Source organism: Sinocyclocheilus grahami, unplaced genomic scaffold, assembly GCF_001515645.1.
Source record: "Sinocyclocheilus grahami isolate Dianchi unplaced genomic scaffold, SAMN03320097.WGS_v1.1 scaffold33.1, whole genome shotgun sequence".
Classification (NCBI taxonomy): Eukaryota; Metazoa; Chordata; class Actinopteri; order Cypriniformes; family Cyprinidae; genus Sinocyclocheilus; species Sinocyclocheilus grahami.
The window spans coordinates 5,929-17,414 of record NW_015505212.1 but is presented as its reverse complement, the minus strand read 5'-3'; the positions used below and the strand labels follow the sequence as shown (position 1 = coordinate 17,414).

Below are 11,486 nucleotides of genomic sequence, written 5' to 3'. Positions count from 1 at the left end.
TCTCGATATTTAAAAGAGAAAGAGAAAGAGAGAGAGAGAGAGAGAGAGAGAGAGAGAGAGAGAGAGAGAGAGAGACGAGGCGCAGAATATAAAGGCATGCCTAAACCTTGCATAAATTCACATCCCGAGGCTGAATAATAAAATATTTCTGTGTGAGAAATAAGAGGCTGGGGGATGATGAAACTTTTAAATCCATGGTTTTATGCTGTTTTGTGGTGGGTGAATAAATTACTTGTCAAGCACGGACGGGGCCAAAATGGCTTCATTTGAAAAACTGAGAAAGAAAGGGGGGAAAAAAAAAATCACAACCACATTAGTGTTTGCACACACATTTTAAATTCTTCATGAGAGTCCCAGTCTTCCTTAAAGTCAACATAAAATCAAAATTGACCTTATTTGCTTTATTCCTACAGAAATTGCATTAAATATCTTGTTCCAATTGGAAAAACATCTGAGTTTTTGATGCATTATTAAGTCAACTTCAATGCTTCATATCAAGATCATAAAACATTCATATGTAAATCAAATGTCATTAATAAAATTACTTTTTACATTACTAATTCATCAAGACTATAAGCTTGACCCCATGCAAGGGCTGTTTGTTTGAAATGGTTGAACTTTCGTCAGATGTCAGGACAGCTCTTGTCATGTCAAGACGTCTCTGAAGTCTTAAAGAGCGAGAGGGTCGGTCAAAGGTTTCCGTCAAAGTCAACTAAACGCCTGACGGGAAGCACGGGACAGCATCTTCCCCTGCGGACAAACGGCTCTTAACCCCGAGCAGACGGGAACTGTGCACTTTAGCCGCAGGTATGGATGCATTTCCACTTAAAATGCTTTTAAAAATTAACCTAAAAATTATTCTTAGTTTGTCATATTTTAGTTCTTGGAATCTGGACTCCAAAATTAAGAATCACAGCACTTTACAGCAATTTTCACAATACACATCGTTTCAAAGCAGCTTGACAGAAAATCATGATGTTATTGTTTAGAATATCTTAATTTCATACCTTATAGTCATATTTAGCAGATTGTAACTGGGTGGTAATATAGTTTACATTTTGCTAAAATACAAGCAATCAAGCAGTTGAGATATATATATATAGTTATATGTTGATTATTTTTTTAATCTAAGTTTTAGTTATTTTAATACACTAAAACTAACTTAAAATGAGAAATGCTGCCTTGGAAAATACCTGAAATATATATTTATTTATATATAAATACACACAACATATATATATTTGTTTTATTTATATGTTCTGATATTGCTCCACTATTTTTCGCCGCAGCATTGGGGGAATTGGTGATCCTCTGCCCATCTTGACTTCTGAGAGACACTGCTACTCTGAGAGGCTCTTTTTATACCCAATCATGTTGCCAATTTACCTAATAAGTTGCAAATTGGTCCTCTAACTGTTCCTTATATGTATATTTAACTTTTCCGGCCTCTTATTGCTACCTGTCCCAACTTTTTTGGAATGTGTAGCTCTCATGAAATCCAAAATGAGCCAATATTTGGCATGACATTTCAAAATGTCTCACTTTCAACATTTGATATGTTATCTATATTCTATTGTGAATAAAATATAAGTTTATGAGATTTGTAAATTATTCCATTCCTTTTTTACTCACAATTTGTACAGTGTCCCAACTTTTTGGGAATTGGGTTTGTATATTATGTATACAAAAATGTTTATTTTGGAAGTGATTAATCGCGATTAATCGTTTGACAGCACTAATATATATATATATATGTATAGACATTTTATTTCAAGTAAAAATGGTTTTCTTAATGGTTTTATTGGTTTTGATTATAGTTATCTATAACCTTACTATATAGTATATACATATCACCATAATGTTGGACAATTATATATCTAACTTTATATAAATAGCAATAATATAGTTTTGGAATGGGAAAAAAAATCAGGCAGTTGAGATTTGCTACATATTACTTCATAGACATTTAATTGTGACAATTCTTTACAATTTTTCACAAGCTTTCATCAAAATGACTCGTTCCGCCTCCGAAACATATTTTCTTTTCTGCTGACATCATCAAGCCCTCATATTTTCAACGCCTCCCCTCACTTTTCATCATCCAATCATATGCCAGTTGTCAATTTAAGCTCCACCCCTTTTCCTCATTGAATATTCTGGCTTTACTTATAAAAATGTCACATTATGCAAGTAAAATGGGTTGAAAACTCATTTCATGTTGACTTAAGTTGTCAGTAAACATCTATATTAGCAAAAAAAGAAATGTTAAAAGAAAGCGAAAGAAGAAGGTGAGAGAAAACAAAGGACAAGCAACCTGTAACACACTCACAGCTGTATTTCTATGGCGTTCAGACTCCGCTAATCAGCACTGGCCGACAGTTACATCTATCACGCAGCTGGCCGGGGCTTGATTCATTACCAGCCGCCAGCTGCTGTTTCGGAGCAGATCTGGGCTCGGCTCATCCGGCCTGGCAGGTGGGAAGCTTCTGTGGCATTTGTCTTTCCTAAACAGTAAAGTTGTCCGAGCTTGTTAAAGAGAACAGAGTCTACTTGCAGCGGGATCAATGGCTGTAGTCAGTCTGCACTCATCAATGAAGGCAAGAAAGTATGGATGTGCTGCTGCTTGGCCTAATCGTATATCCACTAACCAATGCGCAATGACAGATTTCAGTCGGACAGGATGACTTTGAGAAAAAGTACCATGGCTGAAATGACAGTTCCCAGCTAATGAGTGTCCAAAACACCCTGTAGAACCAACTAAAACATCATAACAGACCAGCTAACCACCTTTATCTTTTTCACACCAAACGCATGTTGAGCTCTCAAAGCTGTTTCTCTCTTCAAAGAAAAAGTGTTATCGCACCATTCGTCATTCTAGAGCTTCCCTTGAAGTCTTCATCTTTATATGAGTTCTCAAGGCTTTTCCATTTAGAAGCACTTCTATGCTCTTTTGTTTCTGCACATAATAACGCCAGTATTGGTTTTGCAATTTATTTCAACCGTGACACTCCTGACCTCCCTCTAAAGATGTTTTCTGCAAGGCTTAAAGTCAAAATAAAAGCAAGTGAAGCGGAACTTTGCAGATGGTAAAAGCGCTTTTAGGAAGTCGAGGCAGATGTACCCACACATATTCTGCTCTGTTGTCAATAAGTGGATTGTGGAATTAAAAGCGCCTGAGAGAGATTTATCTTCATGTTCCTGAAGGCAGAAAAGTTTAATGGATAAGTTTAAACATTATATATTGTAGGGCTGAGCGATACAGCTAGAAAAATATATTTTTAATATAACGTATGCATTTGAAAAATGTTATGCATCAGAAAACATTTAATGCAATGCAGTAAAAAATATAGTTAAAATTAAGTTTCTCACATTGCTTTCCAGCAAATGAGCGCAACGAAGAGTGATATTTAATCATTTTTATATGCATATCATCATACAATCAGTATGATTGTCAACACTTTACTTGAAGCCTTTAAATTTAATGCATTATAAAAGTATTTTCATGCATTAAGTATGCCTTGCAATGCACCTTAATCCACCATATGATCTCATGAATAATTGTAGCCACAGTTATAATACAATATAATACTTCTCTATTTATTATTACACTTTTAGAACATAAAATGCATTAAAACATGACAAACAACCAATTTCAGATTTTAACAAGGAATCTTATAATGCATTTTAACTTTGGTTACAATTATTTATGAAAAGATATAACGCATTACAAAGTAACATTTTGAATACCTTTATAATGGATTATATTTTATATTTATATAAATTTATATATTTTATAATGGATTATATGCTTTAAGTACAGTGTTACCAGAAATTCTGGTTTATGTGAATCGCTTCTTTTAAAATGGTTACTGGTTCCAGTCATTCTTTAACATCATTTCAAAGTAGAAAATCAGATAATTTCCTGCCATAAAATTACAAGTTTATGGACATTTCCTTTAATGTGTATGCAGGGCCGTTTCTAGCCAATTTGACGCCCTAGGCGAAATCCCTATTGTGCCCCCCCCAAAAACACAAATGATATATATAATTCTTTTCAGACACCAGTTGCTTGTCACATTCAAATTGGTTGTCATAGTAATGACACTAATTTGTGGAGATTCAGTGCATTGAGTTCCACAAATCTGAATGCATTATTTGTAAATTGACTGTTAAGATAAACATTTTGCACAATTTAGTATCTGTAATATCATTGTGTTGCCACTAGATGCCTGTATAGCCCTATGTAACAATCCCTAGTGGCTAAGCCATTGCACATAATTTACACATAAATCACACATAAATTAATTTTCTTACATTTTGATTTGTATACTATACTACTACATATTGTTTAGATATTATCAATCGCTACTTTTTTGTCTTTATCTGTTTTTTGTTAAATTTTTTTGTTGTTGTTTCTTGAAACATTGATTTAAATTGGCAGTTATTGCGATATTATTTCAGTCAAACCTATAAAACCCCTTTGTTACCCCAAACTACATATAAAAGCTTTATCAGTGGCATAAAAGTAACCAATGCAGCTACTTAATCATTTGCTACTCGTTAACGCATAAACTTCCCCTTTAAATAATGTGACGCTCTGCCCTCTATGACGCTACTCCCATTAAGCGCTGTTGGAAGTGAATTAATTGATTCAGCATTTCGACACCTCCGTAAGGATGCATTTAACTCGACAAAGCGGTCTAATAAAGGATGTATTGATCTCGTGAATTAGCGAATTTTACTATACAAATATTTTTTAATTGGATGTTAAAGTTTATATGGGGATATTACATGACACGCTGATCCTTTAACAATGCATTGGCGCAAAAAATGCATACCTTTTGGACAAATGTGCCACAAAAGTGCCACAAATAACAAAACCTAAAGTGCCTAAACAAAATACTGATTTTGTGCACTTTATTTACTGTACCAATATTTTAAATTGGCCTTTGAACTTAGCTTTATTGCATGTCAAAAAAAGTGTTACCTTGCCAAAGCACTGACAGAGCCCACTGATCTAGTGGCATACATGCATCGTCAGATTGACAGTACTCTAGCCCAATAAGGTTGGGGGATCCAGTGTGGGCGGCAGTCATATTTCAGGGTGACCGTGCCACTCTTTATCACAACCCTGCTAAAAGTGCCAGTACGTGCGTTCATTGGCGCCCCTTCAGCTGGTGGCGCCCTAGGTGACCGCCTAGCTCGCCTATGCCTAGAAACGGCCCAGTGTGTATGCAATGCATAATTCAAAATAAGGATAAAACACTTGTGATTCCTTCGTTTTTAAGATTGTACATTGGGCCATAATTGTATAGACTGTTTAAAAAACCCATTATTATTATAACCCCATTTACACATTTATTAAAATATGTATATAAAAAAATCATATACATTTTGAGTTTTGAAATGATCAATTGAAATAGACTGTTTGAACGGAACCACAATTCAAATCTATTAAAATGTCTTAATACTCTTTTGCTCAAGAGTAGTGAGGAATTGCACAAATCATCTAATAAGAGAGTTTAGGAAGTGCATTAAAACATCTTTATACAAAATTGCATTCTGAATCCTCCATATTATGATGTTTGTCACCTCATGAACTTTTGTCTGTAGAGATGCCTATAGAAATAAAATGAGCAAATGAAACTAATTGGCAACATATGTTGTGTTTGATGTCCTGTGGTTGAGTCTCTCACTTTTGAGAGCTGATAATGATGATGAGCTAACACATTGTCAAAGATCTTGATCGCTAAAGTCACCCAAGGGACAGTTACGATGCTCCAGCAATACATTACAAAACTGTGCTTTAGTAAGTTGCTTAATAGGAAAAATACCTTACACATACTGCAAAATATATTTTTTCATCAATATTTTTGCATTGTTTTCAGTTCAAATATATAAACATTGTTAAATCAAGATGCATTTACACTTGAGAAGCAAGATTACACAAGATAAGACTTCTTTTTTGAAAAATGCATCAAAATTAAGTGTCTTTATGCTTAAACTTGTTTTCCCTTTAAATTAAGTTTTTTTTCTGACCCCATCTTAAACACAAAATCACTTACTTTTTTATAAGAACATAGGACTTCATATGATATCTTAATATTGCTTCTCAAGTAAATGTATCTTAATTTAATATTTTGACATTTATAACTAGTCAAAAATACTGAGTAAGAAACTTTTGTGCAGTGTATAAACCAAATTGTGTCATGTATGTCATGTGATTTGTTTTAATTCTCTGATTGGTTGATTGCAAGTTCAAATCTAGTCTTTGTTTGCATTTAAAGTGACGCTTATTAAATAAATATGTATAAAGGGTAAGCATAGTAAGCAAAGGCTTCAGCCTACACCTTTTTCGCGTATTATGTATATTTTTATTTTTTATTTATTGTGAAAAGTTGTCTGTGAGCACCGAAATAAATTTGTTGAATTGAAATTGAATTGAATTAAACGAGTTTTCTTCATTTGCAATCTTGATAAAGACCTATGTGCTGAAACACGCTGACATATTAAAGAATAGATTTCTTTCAGCCTCATATTTTGATTCTTTCATTTCTCCACATATAAACCAAGTTACAAACATATTTACATCCAATGCGTTTGAAAATACATTTCCATATGCATATTACTGCAGTGGCTTAAAATGCACAACATAACTTCTTTAGTTTTACACTTTAGGAAATGTTTCTACTTCTACAGATGTAACCGCATCGAACTGTCACCATCTATAACGTTAGAAACAGTATATGGGATGTGCTTTGCAGTTTGCACCATCTGTTCCCCTGTGGCATTCACTAGACATCACTTGGCAGCCGTCTGTGCAGGTCACAACCCCGAAATAACAGAAGCCTGTGTTTAATCTATAGACAGAGTCTGGCTTCCTTGGAATGTAATGGCTTCATTAGACCCTTTAAACAGAGCAGACGCGCGTTTCTCTCCTGAATACCTGTGGGAAGGGCAGCTCTGAAACCGCCGCCCTGCCCTGGTCCTCTGAGTTTTGGGAGCGTATAATGTCTTCAGCAACGGGCTCATTAGTGCTAGCCTAGACGCATACACCTGAGATGGTTTCTGAGGATGGCTAGTTAAGATGGGAGTGTGGATATACTATGGAGGGACACGTTGGACAAAGAGAAAAGAGCAGAAAAAATGTCAATGTCTCTAGCTCATCCTTTATTCCAGTCACAGTATTTTGTGAAAACTGTATAATAACAAAGCTCATTCTGCGCATATGAAGTGTATCGAGGACCTGAAGAACAAAAGCCCAGCTGCTGAAATGGCCATTTCACATAGCTTTTCCAAAACTATTGGGAAATCCCATGACGGACGTAAATGCAATTATCTATGGCCCATTGGCATGGTAATTAAGGCTAATGTCTATTAGCATCTATTGCTACTTGCTCCTAAGAGAACTGTGCTCACTAACCCCATCCTGGCAGCTGTCTCAATACTTATTAATATGATTTTACACCGGTAAAAGACTTTTATGAAACGCAAAAGGCTGGAATGACAAACCGTTGCCTACCTGGACAAAGAAACGCAATATGAAGCCATTAGCATGTCGACAAAATTAGGCAATGTTTATGGATTAGCAGTCAGTCACACGGTAGCAGTTTTACACTGAAAGTTCAATTATTCCTAAGTTATAAACTGAAGTATTTCAGTACACAATTTCAGTCTTTCTGAATTTCATGTTTAATTCAATGCATTACTTGCAATTTCTTTGTAATTATTTCTGAAATGTTTTAGCAATTTCAATTTCTCAATTTTTTTTCGGTGTATGGAAAATATCTTACCTACAGCTTTGAGAGCCTCAATTCCTCAAATTGCTCAACCCAGCCAAGTTGGAAAAACATGCATGTGATTACATTTCTGCAAAATGATATTACGTTGCTTCTTGCACTTTCACGGCACTTTCAAATTGAAATGTCCAAGTAGTTGCATTAAACGTGCGTTCAATTTTTTTCATATTATATTATTGTGCATGGAAACATACACAAATAAGTCTTTATTAATCAATAATCTGCCCTATAAAAAAATATTTATGTGGAATTAAAGTTAGAAACTTCAGTGAATCATACATAGTTTGGGGCTTTGCAAAAAATATAGGTAGAGGCACATTTAAAGAGCAACCTGTGAGAGATGCAGTTTTATTTTCCCTTCTGGGGAAACTTCTGTTTTACTGTGACTACACTCTAAAAAATCCTGTCTTATGTTTTCAACCCAAATGCTAGGTTGAGTCTTTTGGAGGATTATTTTGTCAGTGTTTGGGTAGTTTTTGTGTTACTCAGATCCTGGGTCAGACGTAATGCAGCGGTTGAGTTATTTATCGCGGGGGCTTTGCGTCCTCTTCAGGAGTTCTAAGCACCATTGAATTGATGCATTTCTTCGGTAAAATGCAAGTTTGTGTTCATATTATTTTATCTATAAAATCGTTACTGTGCTGTATACCGTTCAATTTTATACAAAGCATCATACAAGGGCACGGTGTGAGTCACTTAAACAAGTGTCGCGTCTGTCTTTTCGCGTTCCCCGCCAAACACGATTCCAGCTCGAGCACGAGAAGCAGCAGCGTCATGGTGGAAACAATTACAGAGACTGGTCAATTACACGTGAATTACTTCTGTTTAATGATAAATTTTTACTTCTAATGTTTGTTAAATGAGTTTAAATATAATGTGTATGGCAATGTGTATGGCCTATGTATTAAAATCGATATAAAATATGCTATGTTGTAAATGAAATAAATAAAGGAAAATAAAGGAAGTTATCATGCAAACCAGTGGTTGTGTGGAGTATGAAGTAAAAAAAATTAGTATTATAATAAAAATGAGCCAACCCATCATGCTGGGTTAAATAAGCAACCCAATTTGCTGGGTAAAATTAACCTAAAATGTATTCTTTCTTATATTTACGTATAATAATTTATGTATAAAAATAACCGTAATTGGGTTGTTATTATCCCAGTGTTTTTTAGAGTGTAGAAACTGTACACAGCATGTTGTCAGAGACCATTAGTAAGTCAGTATAGCGAGAGTCATCTGTACAAGAACGAATGCAATGAGACGGGGTACTTCACCCAATTATAGATATCCCACAACAGCCACACATAATGCAGGTTAATCCAGCCTGCATTTATCTGAAATAAAAAGCTTTTGTAACATTATACACTATACACAAAAGCTCTTTTTACAATTTATATTATAAAAAAATTACTTTTATTTAGCAAGGATGCTTTAAATTGATCAAAAGTGATGATAAAGACATAAAATATTATATCGTTTTATAGGAGTAGGTTTCATAGAGTTGGCAAATAAATTTTTCATAAGTTTGTATGCACAGACATCTGTTGTGGCCATTCTTGGCCGTATTTATGAGGCTTTTTTTAAATAGTGTTCATATCGATATCGGAATTATATCGCATCGACCAAAATTAAGAAATATATCGTGATATAAATTTTGGCCATATCGTCCAGCCCTAGGCATAACCATACAAAAAAAGAAAACGCACAAATCGCGGTTGCTGCGGTTCTTGCACTCCTCTGCGGTTTGCTCGTCAATAGCAATAGTAATGCGATATCGCAGTTATCGCGACAGCCCTAGTCATATACACCTAGGATAACTTGAGGGTGAGTAATTTATGGACTAATTTTCATTTTTGGGTGAACTAACCCTTTAAGTACTTTAAGACATAGGCCTAGTCTGTTTAATATAACACAGCCAACTGTGAATTAGAAAATGCCAAGAAAACAAATATATTTAAACTTGGTATTTTATAATGTTTATGTAAAGATGTAACGGTCAAATCAAAGCCATTACACAATTGTACACTTCAGGACATTATTTCCCCCATATTTTGACTATATTATTTTAAATTTGAAAGCAGACACTTTACTTGCATTAAACATGTTTTTTATGCATTTAAATGACTTTTGTCAATTTAATTCGATGCGGACACCAAAATGGTGACCTCTCGTCTTTGACCCAAATACAGAAAATAATACATAAAGAGAAAAAAATTTATTCAGGATTACATTTCATTATTGTATTTGTTTTATCAAGTCATTTATTTATTTATTTTCCTATTATTACATTTATTTATGAGGTTTGATCCTCCATGTGCTGAGGCAGCAATAGTTTCAGAGCAATAGACTGAAGACCTGGCTCAGAAGTGTCACAGTGTGAGATATACAGAAAGACAACTACTTGACAAAAAAAACAAAGATCTCCAACGTGTTATCTCTGAAAACCCCTCATCAGAGCACACAGACACGCATGTGTGGATGTATGCACACAACGCTTAGAGTAATGAGCATGCACCTGTCAGTGCATTACAGAGCATGCCATAGTATGTTGTAGATTACGCTTTACCTTATGGAAAGTTTCTATGTTCTGCAAACGATGTGCATTACCTGGGTGCTTATTCCGAGGTGCATGAAGACGTAATCAAGCATGAGCTCCTGTATGTCAAAATTAACCACCAAGTTGCGGTCAAACGCGCTCTTGAAGGTCCAGCGCAGCGGCTCGAGGTTAGGGATGTCATTCCCCACGTGCGCCTCGCTGCGAGCGGCCCCTCTGCTGCGCGCGGCTACAGACCTGAACACGAGCCGCGGCTGCTCCCGCTGAGACACCCCACACGCCCAGCCCGCGCGGCACTGGAACGAGCCGTTATCCACCACTATCGGCGCCGGGCCAGGCTCCAGACATTCCCTCTGCACTGTGAATACTGGATCGGGCGAGCACTTGTAATCCTCGAAAGTGTAAACGTTGCGTTTATCATTCATGGTACTGCACAACAAACGGGCGGCCAGCGCCGTCTTCTTCGTCGCCACTGATTGATTGTGTCCGCAGCTCACTGCCGCCACCTGTACTTCAGTTCTGTACTACACCTGTAACGACAGACGGAAGCTGCAAATCAACTCGTTACAATTCTTCTTCTCTAGAGCTTTTTTGGCGGATTTGACGAACCAACGTTAAAGGTGCATGTCCGCCACCTACTGGTCTGGAGTGTAAAACTTACACGGTTCAGCTATGAACTACTCAACTGAAAGTATACAAAGCTTCAAACTCTTTCCATTAATCTTGTCTTTTTTAAATACTTAAACAATTCTCCATTCTTGACTGCATTACCCCGCTTTACAATCGAGTCCATGAGGAAGAAGTAAATGAACACGACATTTCAGACATTTTCATCATAAACGTCACGCCTACTCAACATCTGGTCTTTTCATGTTATAATATTATGGAAGCCTGTTTTCACCACAGTTAAGTGAAAAATATAATTTGGTAATGAGAAATTATGACTTATATTCTGAAATATAATAACGATTCATCATATTTCTCATAATAATAATAATAATTTTTGGTTACACTTTATTTCGATAGTCCACTTTAGACATTCTATTAACTATAAGTAACTTTGTAACTACATGTCAACTACATGTCAACTAATTCTCATTACTTTGCATCTACATGTCTACTAACTCTCA

At 35.6% G+C, this 11,486-nt stretch overlaps 1 protein-coding gene across 1 annotated transcript in view; it reads right to left on the bottom strand.

Moving 5' to 3' along the window:
* The window catches only part of LOC107580973 (metabotropic glutamate receptor 8-like), a 114,126-nt gene extending 103,345 nt beyond the window's left edge, over nt 1-10,781 (bottom strand). The window contains exon 1 of the mRNA XM_016266581.1: nt 10,410-10,781. Coding sequence (XP_016122067.1) covers nt 10,410-10,781 — 372 coding nt within the window. The remainder of the gene's footprint in view (nt 1-10,409) is intronic.
* Nucleotides 10,782-11,486: the final 705 nt, after the last annotated feature.